Source organism: Lepidochelys kempii, chromosome 2 (assembly GCF_965140285.1).
Source record: "Lepidochelys kempii isolate rLepKem1 chromosome 2, rLepKem1.hap1, whole genome shotgun sequence".
NCBI classification, from domain to species: Eukaryota; Metazoa; Chordata; order Testudines; family Cheloniidae; genus Lepidochelys; species Lepidochelys kempii.
This window is the reverse complement of record NC_136381.1, coordinates 259,417,435-259,431,026: the sequence shown is the minus strand read 5'-3', so window position 1 is coordinate 259,431,026 and position 13,592 is coordinate 259,417,435. Positions and strand designations below refer to the sequence as shown.

At 49.0% G+C, this 13,592-nt stretch overlaps 1 protein-coding gene and 1 long non-coding RNA gene across 3 annotated transcripts in view; one reads left to right on the top strand and one right to left on the bottom strand.

Annotated features, from left to right (window-relative positions):
* Positions 1 to 6,291, bottom strand: part of GARS1 (glycyl-tRNA synthetase 1) — a 35,690-nt gene extending 29,399 nt beyond the window's left edge. The window contains exons 1-2 of the mRNA XM_073334734.2: positions 5,995 to 6,291; positions 1,815 to 1,916 (exon numbers count right to left, since the gene is read on the bottom strand). Of these exons, the coding sequence (XP_073190835.2) occupies positions 1,815 to 1,916; positions 5,995 to 6,222 (330 nt within the window). The 5' untranslated portion in view covers positions 6,223 to 6,291. The remainder of the gene's footprint in view (positions 1 to 1,814; positions 1,917 to 5,994) is intronic.
* Positions 6,292 to 6,298: 7 nt separating this feature from the next.
* LOC140907842 (uncharacterized) lies at positions 6,299 to 10,192 on the top strand. 2 transcript variants are annotated; one of them, XR_012157653.2, is made up of 3 exons: positions 6,299 to 6,366; positions 8,824 to 8,972; positions 9,778 to 10,192. It is a non-coding gene; the product is annotated as an uncharacterized LOC140907842 (long non-coding RNA). The 2 variants fall into 2 exon arrangements; XR_012157654.2 differs by lacking the exon at positions 6,299 to 6,366 and adding an exon at positions 7,031 to 7,910.
* The last annotated feature ends 3,400 nt before the right edge of the window (positions 10,193 to 13,592 follow it).

Here is a 13,592-nt window from a genome sequence, read left to right as displayed (position 1 = left end):
AAGTTGCAACTGATGAACACACACTGCTGGAACCCTTGCCAAACAGGAATGACAATAATCAACACTTGTGCTGAAGAGGACGCTTGCTGGTGTTGCAAGGTCATTCTAGAACAAATATGAATACAGCCCACACAAACTGTGTAACTGACAAACAGGCCACTGCACCAGATCCTCCTACACATGCCTTTCCCATGGAAAAGGAGTGGCTGAAAGGGGTGCCAAGACTCCCAACCTGACTCACTGCCTCTCTAAATGAAGTTTGCCAGGATTACAAGACATAACCAGAGAACAGATTTAAAAAATTAGTCACTGTAATCGAGACTAGCTATGAGCAAATCGTGCGTTTTAAAGCACGGTTCCACTCTGAAAAGTGACTCAGTCTTACACAGATTGCCTCCGTGTGCATCTCCAGTCATAGCTGCTGACTTAAGAGACAATAACTTCTAAATAATTTAATTAGTTCTTCAAAGCTGGCCAGAGTGAGATTTGATTCCGGTGCTGTAATTATTAGCTGAGTTCCAAGCACAGGAGCAGCCTCCGCTCTCCGTTTATGTACACCACCACTGAAGACAATAAGGTTACACAAATGTATCTAACAACAGAATTTCCCCATTTTTTTTTTTAATCTGGTAAGATACAAGCCAGAAAGTACCCAGAACCTGCTCTTAGATCTCAAGGTGAGTTTGCAGAGTTGGCTAGGGGTGTGTGGGGAAAATGTATTTTAACTCATATATTGAGCAAATTTGATCTGGAAATCAAGACAATAAACCTGGAACCCCACAATGTCATTTTAGAGTCCCTTTTCAGAACAGAACTGTATTTTAAAAACTGACAACTTCAAATTTGGCCTTCAATTTGGGGAAAAAAAATATGGTCACTGGAAATATTTTTAAAAAAAAATGTTTTAAGCTACAGTGAACAGAATTATTTTTAAACAAAAATCTCCCCTGCCAGGTTTGTAACTCAAATATTGTGTAAAGAATCTAAAAGTGAAACAGACATAAAGTGACTTTACAGGGGTTTCATTTTCCTAGCTGACAGAAATACAAAAAGTAAACAAAGAAAGAATAGTGACATGCACAGTGGATTTTAAAAATTCTTTCATTTCTGATAATATAAGCTGTTATCAGCAATGTAGAAGCAAGATATTTGTTTATAACATGTGATTTTTAAGTTGACTGCAAGTTACAAAACAACTCTACTGGCTGGGAAGGAGCCATGGGCACAGCAGTGGAAGGCATCCAAACTGACAACGGTGAATGGCTCTTGAATCTCTGTGCCACAAACAGCAAGGAAGAAAAGAGAAAGCGAGGAAGGCCAAGGAAGAACTGTCCAAAGACAGCAACAGAGGATATTAAATGCGCTGGCATCACCTGGAAAGAAATAGCACAACTAGCCAACGACCATAATCAGTGGAGGAATAATCAGCTGCACAGAAGGAACTAAAGTAAGGAAAGTTATCAAGCTGTCTCAATCACTACCTTTGCCATCTATGCCACTGAACTGACCATTTTATAATTAAAGGTAAGAGATGACATGGTCCCATGCTGATAAAATAACATGAATCCTATGTTAAAAAAGTAGATTGGAACATAGCATCTACTGGTCAAGCCAGTCTAGCATAAATGTAGAGAAAAGTGGGTGAGGGAATACCTTTTATTGACAAACTTCTGTTGGTGAGATAGACAAGCTTTCACCGAACTCCACCTCCTCTTTTAAATGTATGCATTTAAAAAACACCACCACTTGACTGTAGGAATTCAAGTATGCTCATGCAAAACCCTCTAGATCACAGATCTAATTCTCAGACTCACCTTGGCTTCTAGGATCCTCTTCCGAGCCTTGAGCTCTGCTACAGCTCTGTCTACATCCACCTGGGGAGCCTTCTCTTCTTTCAGTTTTCTTACCAGTTCTCCCTGAGGAAGAACGCAAGAGAATCTAAGATGTGAATTCCATTCTGAAAGGCAGGTGTGAGGGACATTCCGCTCGCTCGTAAGGCTGCCCGAGAGTTTCTGTAACCACATGGAAACTGGCCATGGTACTGGAAGTGGGGGAACACTTTGAAACTGGAAAGTGAGCATCAGCCGAGTTTGACAGCAGTAAAGAATCTCAGAACTGTTTCCCACCCACTTGCAGTTATTTTTTCATCTCAGTGTGTGAATACACCCCCTTAAAAAAAAAGTCCATTTGAACAGGCACAAGCACTATTATGGTTATTAGAGTTTCTCTGATGTTCATGGAAAAGAGATCCATGCTTTTTTTCAGAACAGCAGGCTATCAAAGCAGTGTAGGAAATGAACACAACTTTATGAGAGAGCAAAACACAGTAAGGCCTTGGAACCAGACTAATTACCATCATCTTGGAAGAGTTATAGAAAGGTTTCCCTATCCCACATGGTAAGGATTCCCCTCCCCCAGGACCCATGAAATGTGACAGGCAAACAATCATGTGGAATTATTAACCCCTACATACTCTATAATATGGTTCTATAAACTTTTTTGGACTATGTCAACACTTCAGAGCGTATTTAGCATAGGCCCCTAGCGCAGACGCTGCTGACACCAACAAAAGGGAGTTTTTCTGCCAGTGTAGGACCACCTTCTCCCTGAACAACATTTGCTATGTTGACAGAAGCACTCTTCTGTTGCCAATAGCTGCATCTACGCAGGGAGTTTTGTTGGCATAGCTACGTGGATCAGGGGTGTGATTTTTTCACACCCCTGACCAACACAGCTGCATCAATATAAATTGTAAGTAGTGGCTGTAGATAACTTAATTCTGCTTCTTGCCTGCGTTGACTTTAAGTAAATGAACAGTCTTTCCCTCCGTCCCTCAAAAGGGAATTATCTAGCCAAAAAAAACCTGTTTATCTTGAATTACTAAGGGAGAAATGTTGGGAGGCAAGGAACAAGAGAAAAGAGACAGCTACAGATGTGAAGTACATTCAAAAATCAATAACTTCCCTAGTTTAGTGCTCCCAGTTTAGCATCTTTCCTGTACCTACTCTTCTTTAATTTAAAAAATATGTGAACCCAATTTTTATTTTTTCTACACTGTTAGCTTTGTTTACAATCTGTTTCTCCTGCATGATGCTCAGCCCTAGTGAAATCACTGCACACAGGCAATGAGACAGGAAACACAGGCTGCAGCTAGGATTTCATGTTTCAGGTTGGGGAAAGAGGGGGCTGACTTTATAATGGGAGAGAACTGACAGTAAGCGAATTAAATAAAGAGGGAACAAAAAATGTGACAAGCTGGGCTAATAAACTTTACATGTCCGCTACTGTAACACAGTGGATAAAGAAAGTTGGCAACTGCACTTGTCTGCTTCCTTCCTGTTAACCAGTGTAATCAAAATGTGAAAATTTCACTCCAGGGCTGCTGGGTTGAACGGCAATTCCAGGCTAACGTGGCAGAGGGAGGGATCTGAACGAGAAAAAAAAAAGTAGTAAACCAAACCCCGCTTTGTTGAGTTAGGGGGTCTGCAAGGAAAGAAAGTCAAGACAAAGGGTCCAGGGAACTACTTCAGGCTCAGAATAGTTCATCACACTGCTTTGCATTCAGCACCAAAAAAGTGGCATGCAGTGGCTCTTTGTTCTGTATGACAAGGAAAAAGACTTGGACACACAGGGCAGGAAAAAAATGAAGAAAACAATTATGCTTGCTGACTGGACACAATTTAATTAAAGACATGAGCCCAGCCCAGAGGAGGAGGAGCACACAGCACTATTTGATGTGGCAGATTTTGCTGCAGCTTTGTCCCAAACAACAACGAAGCAGAGAGGGATCCACCCCTGGATCACAAAAGCTTATTGCATCAGGCACTGCTGCAGGAAGAAACACCGGCTTGGTCACATGGGGACACTCTCTCTCTAGGTCAAGGCTCCCTCAGGTTTAATTAAATTGCATCTACCCTCCGTTTGGATTGGACAAGAGCCTCTATCTTCCTTATTCTATTTCTAGTGCAAAGACACATTAAACACCCTCCTTTTATAATTACCATGCATGTCACACCGTGGAAGGCTGCACCTGCATCACTCACCCCCACCCCAAACCTCTCTCTTACACCCCACATTTCTGTCCCAGTCCCAAGAGCATGGGGAAAGGGACATCCATATATCTCTGTTTTAAAGGCAGGTGGCAACTCCCAAATTGCTGGCATGGAAAAAAAGTGAGTCAGCTGGGTTTAGCTATTATAATTGTAATTACTCGGAGATTCCCCACCAAGGCATTCGGTTTGCTGTACAATGACTCAAACAAAAACTCACTGAAGTAGTTCTGTAAGTAAAAAAAACAAAGCCACAGATCCACTTACATAACGGAAATATGTAAGGGGCAAACACACACATAGATCCAGCAACATACAGGCAGTACACGCACATGTGGAACTAGCTACGCTAAGACGGCATGAAGGGCGACCCATACACATAGAGATCTAGATCTAGCTATGAGAAGGTGTGGAGAAGCCACAAGCCGTAAGAGGTATACGCAGAAATAGATAGAGATGAGAAGGGTGCACAGATATAGATCAAGCTACGTAAGGAGAAGGGGAATACACAGATCCCTCTAGATGACAGAGAAAACACAGACATCAATCAGCTAGGACAGGGATAGAAGGGCACAATCATACAGTTCCAGCTTTATAACAGGAGATATATGCACCTATATGCCCAGCTATAATACGGAGAAGAAACAGAGCAAGGTATTCTTATTTAAAAGGGAACCATGAAGCCCCACCGTTACATTGGGGACACACACATATATACAACAAAGACCCTATACAGATCTAGCTCTCTAAATTGGGAGGGGGGAAACGCCACAGAGACCCAGCTCAATGGAATGGAAGGGGAGACAACCCATAGAACAGGGGGAAGTGAGCCTGTATAGACCAACTCTATACAGGGAGAGACACCATGCCGCCCTATGGGGGAAAAGACACCGTATATACCTAGCTCATATGGACACAGTTCCATAGGGCAGAGAGAACTATAGAGACCAACTCTATAGGGGAGTCACCTCATAAAGACCCAGTTTCATAGGTAAAGGGGAAGCTTTAGAGCCCAAGGAGACACCCCCCATAAGGGCCTCATTGCAGAGGGGATGCTTTAGAGCCCAAGGACACACACACCCCACACGGACCCGGTTCTATAGGGCAGAGGGAAAGCTATAGGGCCCAGCTCTACAGGGGAGACACCCCCCCCCACACGGACCCAGTCCCACAGGGGATGCGATAGAGCCCAGCTCCGTGGGGGGGACACCCCACACACACACACGGACCCAGTCCCATAGGGGATGCGATAGAGCCCAGCTCCGTCCCCCCTCCCCCCACGGACCCAGTCCCATAGGGGATGCGATAGAGCCCAGCTCCGTGGGGGGGACACCCCCCACACACGGACCCAGTCCCATAGGAGATGCGATAGAGCCCAGCTCCGCCCCCCCCCACACGGACCCAGTCCCATAGGGGATGCGATAGAGCCCAGCTCCGTGCGGGGGACACCCCCCCCACACGGACCCAGTCCCATAGGGGATGCGATAGAGCCCAGCTCCGTGGGGGGGACACCCCCCCACACGGACCCAGTCCCATAGGGGATGCGATAGAGCCCAGCTCCGTCCCCCCCCACACGGACCCAGTCCCATAGGGGATGTGATAGAGCCCAGCTCCGTCCCCCCCACACGGACCCAGACCCATAGGGGATGCGATAGAGCCCAGCTCCGTCCCCCCCACACGGACCCAGTCCCATAGGGGATGCGATAGAGCCCAGCTCCGTCCCCCCCCACACGGACCCAGTCCCATAGGGGATGCGATAGAGCCCAGCTCCGTCCCCCCCCACACGGACCCAGTCCCATAGGGGATGCGATAGAGCCCAACTCCGTGGGGGGGGAGGCACCCCCCATACGGCCCCGCCGGGGGTGGGGGGGGGAGCGGCCGCCCCGGGGGAGCCCGCAGCCCGACCCCCGGCGGCCCGTCTCGGCGGGCGAGGGCAGCCCGGTACCTGCAGCCGCACCGCCTGGCGGAGCGGGTGGAGCAGCGCCTCGGCGGCGGGTCGGTCCATGCCGGCGCTGGCCGGGCGGGGCGGGGCGCGGGGCGCTGCCGGCGGCCGGGCGGAGCGGAGCGGGGCGGCCGGCGGGCGCAGCAGCGGCAGCAGCGCGGGGAGGAGGCGGCGGCGGCAGGGCGGCGGCAGCAGCAGCAGCGGCGGCAGCAGGGCGCTAAGGGGCGGCATGGAGCGGCGCGCGCCTCGGCCCGCCCCGGCGCATGATGAAATCCCGGCCGCCAGGCGCACGCAGCCCCCGCCGCCGCGCCGCACTTTCCGCACGGCCGCCAGCCCGCCGCGCCGCGCCGCAGATTCGCCAGGGGCCGCCGCGGGGTGAGCCCCGGAGAGAGACCCGAGCCTGGGGGTGTCGGTGCCTCTCCCCTCCCCCCCCGGATCCGAGCCTGGGGGCGTCGGTGCCCCCCCCCCCGGATCCGAGCCTGGGGGCGTCGGTGCCCCCCCCGGATCCGAGCTTGGGGGTGTCTGTTCCCCCCAGATCCGAGCTTGGGGGTGTCTGTGCCCCCCCCCAAGATCCGAGCCTGGGGTGTCTGTGCCCCCCCCCAAGATCCGAGCCTGGGGTGTCTGTGCTTTCCCCCACCCCCGGGATCCGAGCCCGGGGTGTCTGTTCCGCCTCCTGCGGGATCCGAGCCTGGGGGTGTCTGTGCCCCTGTCCAAGCCTGGGGGTCTCTGTGCCCTATCCCGAAATCCGAGCCTGGGGGTGTCTGTGCCCCCCAGGATCTGAGCCTTGGGTGTCTGTGCCCCTCTCTGGGGTCCAGCCTTGGCATGTCTGTGCCCCTCTCACGGGTAAGAGCCTGTGGGTGTCTGTGCTCCCCTCCAGGGTCCAAGCACCCCAGGGGTCCTAGCCCCACAGCCTGAGGGTGTGTGTGCCCCCCCCAGGTTTGAGCCCTGAGCTTGGGGTGCCTGTGCCCAGCATACAAGAGGTGTGAGCCCCACATTCGGGGGATGTCTGTCATGGATGCTGGAACTAGGGTTGTCGGGGGTTCTGCCGCACCCCCTGGCTCGAAGTGGTTTCCATCATATACAGGATTTACCATTTGGTTCAGTGGCTTTCTGCACCCCCACAATAAAAATTGTTCCAGCACCCCTGATATCTCTGCCCCCCCCCCAAAAAAAAACACACACACACTGCGGGAACACACACACTCCAGGGTCTGATCACCACAGTCTGGGCGTGTCTGACACAACCAAGGTCTCAGCCACATGACCTCAGGCATGTCTGTCCCTCCCCACAGACACACACTGCAGGGTCTGAGTCCCACATTCTGGGGGTGCCCGTGACAGCCTCACAACACTCACACTGCAGAGCCCTGAGTCCTCTATTCTGGGAGTGTGTGCTCCTCATACATGTTCCCTGAGCCCCATATATGATGCATGTCTGATCCCTTCCTCCCACCCCACGCACACATACACTAAGGGTTGAGCCCCACTTCTGGGGGTTTCTAGCCATCCACATACACCCAAGCAGTGGTGAGCTGGAACTGGTTGTTAAAGTTTGAAGCCGGTTTAGAACTGGTTGTTAAAGGGGTGGGCAAACTCCAGCCTGCGGGACCGTCCTGTCCGGCCTGCGGGACCGTCCTGTCCGGCCTGCCTGAGCTCTCGGCTGGAGAGGCTCCCCTGAGAATCCCTTTTTAATTTTTACTTACCTGGCGGCGCTTCCGGGTGTTCAGCGGCAGGTCCTTCAGTGCCGCCGAAGACCCGGAGCAAATGAAGGAACTGGTTCTTCAGCTTTTGGCAGCTCATCACTGCACCCAAGGGGGTCTGAGCCCCACATTCTGAAGGTGACTGCACTACCAAACACACAGAGAGACTTCAGTTACTGGATCAAGCTTTTGAGAAAGAAGCATGGCTTTGTGAGCAAGGTAGTGGACTGGGATTCAGAAGATGTGTGTTCATTTCCCAGCCCCTTGCTACCTCTGTGACCTTGGGCAAGCCACTTAATCTCTCTAGCCCTGGCAGTTTTAAAGCACTCATCCCTAAATCCATTCCTGTTCAGGACAGCACTTAAGCACTTACTTAAAGTCAAGCCCCAAATTGATGCCACTATGCCTCAGTTTCCTTATCTGTACAATGGGTGATAATATTTCTTTGCAAAAAGAAAAGGAGTACTTGTGGCACCTTAGAGACTAACAAATTTATTTGAGCATGAGCTTTCGTGAGCTTAGTCTCTAAGGTGCCACAAGTACTCCTTTTCTTTTTGCGAATACAGACTAACACGGCTGTTACTCTGAAACCTGAAATATTTCTTTGTCTTGTCTATTTTGACTGCATGCCCTTTGGGGCAGAAACTCTCTTATTATATGCACATACAATGCTCTGATCTATTTGGGGCCTCTCGGGGGTACTGTAATAAATTATAATAATAAATCTAAGAACCTGATTTGCAGGTATAGAGCATACATACATGTCTGTCTGTCCTCAAGTGTGAGCACAAGAATAGAGGCCTTGGTTGCCTTGCATGTTATAATGATATATCATTAACATTTTACAGAGAAACATTTAAAAGAATTTAAGTGACTGGTCTTAAAATTGAGCATAGAACCAGCCTGCAAGACAGCGCTAGGACCCTGTTGATTCATAATGCCGTTCCTGCCTCTGACATCACCCTTCCCATGCCTGATGGCTATTGGAGAAGATTACAGAAGTGTTAAAGACTACAGGGAACCTGTTATATTTTTCAATCTGCTATAGTATTTGAGCTCAAGTAGCTTTTGTAGCTTTTAGAATGTATGGTGTTTTGCTTTTCATTGATCCCTGTACCTTCCTCTCTTTCAGCCAGCTATTTGACCCCAACATGGATAGCATTCCCATGGGAAATCGCTGCATTACGGCTCTTACAAAATCATCTTTTAGAAAACATCTTAACACCCCATCATGTATAAATGCATACAAATGGAGGGCCCGATCCTGCAACCCTTGCAAATGTGAATAGCCCTTAATCAAATGAGTAGTCCCCTTGAAGTCAATGGGTCTAGTTGTGTGATTAATGACGACTCGGATTTATAAAGGGGTATGAACAGGACTGAGACCTTGATGCTCAGAGTATTCAAAATGGGACTGTGATGCTCTCTTGCACGCTGCTTTGGGTGATTTTAAGCTGTTGCTAGGGTTAAAGAGCATCCCGTTCATTACAAAAAGGGCACTGCACTTTGTGCAGGTGAGAGGGGCTAGGTTAGCAGCCCTAGAAATTTAAGTCCTTTGTTAAGGAAAAAGCCAAGTATCCGTTCAAAACAAACAAAAAACCCTGGGGCTGAGGCTGGGCCTGGGACAGAGTTAAGTTAGATTTTAGAATATTCTGTTTGATATGTTACACCTGTCCATTTATTTAAGAGCCAGCATGAACTTTGCTCTGACTCTACTGGAATATTTCTCTGCTTTCTCTGAACTGTTGTATCCAGTGGTGTTGTAGCCGTGTCCGTCCAAGGATATTAGACAAGCTGGGTGAGGGAATATCTTTTACTGGACCAACTTCTGTTTTCTGAGCTTCACAGAGCTCCTCTTCAGGCCTGGGAATGTTACTGAGAGTGTCACAGCTAAATACAAGATCAAACAGATAGCCTATATTCTAAGGGATCATTCCAGGTGAAGTGCCCCATTAACATCCCTGTAGTCATAGGACAAAAATTGTTTAGTGTTATTTTTTTTTAAACAAATGTTCCTTGGTACGTGTACTTAGAAGCAACCCGTTAACAAGCCTTTTGTCTGTTTCCTTATTTGTTTTTGTTAAAGAATGGGCTGGTGAAGAACTTAGTAGCCCCACCGTCCCCATCTATACTTCAATAGGGAACTAAGGAGCTCTGCTGGCTCCCCCTCCCTCTACTGCTCTGTAGACCTGTAAGCTTCCAACCTCCCGCAGACTCTACCACCCATGAAGTTCATGCACGCCTCAGCCTCATATCAGCTCTTTCTGGCAACACCAGCACTATCTTCCAGGCCCTGCTGGGAGGGATTGCAGGTCTCAAACCCACATCCACAGGCAGTCCTCAAAACTTCAGCTGTTCCCTAGCCCCTTACTGGTACCAGCAGGGAGCATGGTAGACCCTAGCTCACCAGAGGTACTTCCCACGAAGATCCCAATTGAAGTGCATGTATCCGATGAAGTGAGCTGTAGCTCACGAAAGCTTGTGCTCAAATAAATTTGTTAGTCTCCAAGGTGCCACAAGTCCTCCTTTTCTTTTTGCCAATTGAAGTAGTCGTGCAGCCTCTCTGATTGGCTCAGACTCGTTATTAAGCCAAGAAGGTAGCACAGGAAGTTGTCTGAGCAGCTGTGTGAGTCCCTACCTGGCTGCTGCACTGGGCCCTGCCTTGTTGCCTGACTCTTGAGTCCGGCCCTCCTGACTTGTTCCCGTTCACTGCTTCTATGGCCTAATCCTTGTTTTGACTCTGGCTCTGATCCCTACCTCCTGTTCCTGGTTCCCAGCGCCTGCTCTGACCACTAGGTTTAACCACCTACTACATCCCAGTCCATGACACACAGTCTCTCTCTGTACAGGTTAGTGATAGGTACACACCAACTCCCCAGTCCTCCTAAGTGTCCCTCTAGAGTGCTCAGCCCCTGTTCCACTGAACGCTCACACTGCTCTTAGATCCAGTACTCCCAAAGGAATAGTACACCCCAGCTTGTAAGATTCAACTTAAGATCCCCAGGCTACTTACACACAGCACTTTTACTTTTAGAGAGAGAGAGTGAAAATAAGAATAGGTTCATTAGCAAAGAACGGAGATTCCAATGATAGAAAGAATAATGGACATAAATGATTACATGCAAAACAAAACTGTAACAAGGCATTCCCCTATCTCCTACAAGTTAGTTTAAACCGAGTCGTTTTCCCAGCATCAATCAATCAGTTTGGCTGAGATACTCTTCCCACAAGATCAAGCTGCTGGTGGCTTGTCCTCACAGATAGAAGGAACAAGGATGTACCTCTTAACCACTTCATTATACCCCCAAAAGCTCAGTGTCCTTACTTGTAAACAGGGCTCTCCCCTGTTGGTTCACGTCTTCCTGTACATTTCCCTTCTTAGAAGATTTCATAAGCCTTTAGCATCCAGCTCAGACTGTAAATCAATGCCCATGGTTACGATGACCAGTGTGACACAGTTTTCATTAGGGACTTAGTGACCCCTTTTGGTGAACTCTGTATCCTATGTACCCAAATGTCCTCTGCCAGTTGACATGCAGAGGTTCTTGGGTCACAACCTTCCTCCTGGAGAAAGCCTTTCCACAATAAGTGATGTTCACATTTTGAACACCCCTTTTAATTTAAAACTCTTTCCAATCCCTCCCCACCAAAAAGCCTACCCCAAGCAGATTTCTGACCCTGCAAAAGGAGAAATGTCTGAGACTCCATGAAGTCAACAAGGTCAGGAATTTCACTATTGCTGCTGATTTAACAAGAAAGGGGCTCCGATATTACAGTGATGGACAGCAGTATAGAACCGTCAGATAGACCGATAGATATTTGGGAAAGGGAAATAAAAATAGAGAATGTTGACTGCAAATCTAGATTATAGACAGCCTGGCAGAAGTGAGTCTTTAAGAGGGAATCATAGAGTACCTATCAGGCCCTATGGACTTTATCTAGCCCCTATTGCTAGATCAAGCAATAAGGCCACTTTCTGTAAATAAATCCTTAACAACATTTTAAACTAGCCCTAGATTTTCATATGTTTTAACTGTACGTTGAGTTTGAAGTTTTACAGTTGAGTTGTCTTTAAATAATGAATTCAGAAAAAGCTGGACAATTTTCTTGTGTGAAGTTAAGATGACTGATTTATAGTGAAATCCTGGCTGTAGCCTCTACTGTGGAATTGCTACTGAGTAGCTCTGTAGTTATGGTGAATTTTAATGGTCTCTAACCCTAAAACAGATTGACAAATTGTCTTTAGATTTTACAGGGAAAAAATAAAAGTTGGACACATTCTGTGACAGATCAATTGCCGTAAACAAACCACACCATTAATAGATAAACCACACATCTGCAAAGCTGGGATTAGAAATTTGCTCCTTGGTTTCAGATAGGCCAGGCGTCTAATATCTGAGCTAAAGGCAAACCTTTGTGTCAGTACTGAACTGCATAGAAGGACCCTTACTGTTTTCTCTCATCTGAAGCCAGCCATCAGAGGGCAAACTGTTATAAGGATGAGAACAGTTCATGGCCACAGGTTGTCTGATTCCTCTCACCCTTCCATGTTTCTGGGAGGTGGCTCGACTCGCAAATCAATCTGGATGCAAAAAGCCTAGGCATAGCCATATTAGTGGCGTTGGCAGGGGTTCCAATTACTCTGACTCCATGGCTCGTTTCAGCAGGCTAGAAGGACACCATGTGGCCGGAGGATTATTTCGTTTCCGGCAGCTCATGCCGACTTCAAACATAAGGCTGCAACTTCAGGGCGAGGTTCAGGAGGGGAGTGGCATTAAACCGACTTGTAAACTTCATGCACACGTCAGGGGCGCATTCTGCTAGAAGCGTCTTATGATTAAGTTCATCACTCAGCGCAGCCTCAGCTCTCCCTGTCACGCCCAGACCCAAAGCAATCTCGCTGTTAATTGCTGCAAATCCTTCCCCTGTGAAGTGGCATACAAAACTGTGGTGGATGATAAGAACCCAGTGAAGCGAGTTACTGCCATTAGTTCTGTCTGGGGATGTGCACTTTCAGTTTCTTTTACTGCCTGACCTTTGGGTGACTTTCCTGTGTCCCACCTTGTTCCGCATCAGGGCTGGCTCTGCTGCTGTGCCAGGCAGCTGATCACACTGGCTGTCTGCAGCTGAACTGGCTTCCCCCACTGAGCTACAGCATCCCAGCCGGGAGCAGGGAGAGGGAGCACTGGGCTCCAGAATGGGGAGACGGGGGCCCTGAGCCTAGTGAGAGGAGGAGTTTGAGGGCTTCCACAAGGGGAGAGGGCATTAGAGGACAAGGTGGGACAGGTCCCTGCAAGATCTCCATCGCCCACAGGACTTCCAGGGGTGGGCTGGAAGTCTCACGAGATTTGGCACAAGATTTGGAGCCTGCAGCAGATCGAGCACTCGCCAGCACGGTGCCTCCTGCTGGTCAGTCTGGGAATTAGCTCAATTCCAGGACCAGAGCAGCTCCTGCTGGAGGGTCTCTCTCTTGCCTCAGGCCCCCCATGACCCTCCCAGACCCCTGTGCCCCCAACCTTAGGGTTCTGCCCCACAGCAGTACCCCCACACGCTGGATCTCCCCTCCCACAGGAACCCCCAACCCCTATGTCCACCTTGCCTCAGTGGCTAGTGCCAGTCATCATCTAGTCCCCTTTCTCTGGGGCAGACTGCAGCCTGTAATGGCCACTCATCACTGGCAAGACGGTTGGACCAGCAGCCTCTGCCTATCCCCACGCTGCACCTGGGGAGTTGCCAGGCTGGAGGTGCCGTGCCGTGCTGTGCCGTGCTCTTAGTACCCTGTGCTCCCAGGCAGCTAGGCCCGTCTCACTCCAAAACTGGAGTGAACCTCTCTCCAAAGCTAGAAATAGATAATCCACATTCTGGCCCCGCAGCTCTTTTATAGGGCCCAGCCTGGCCCTG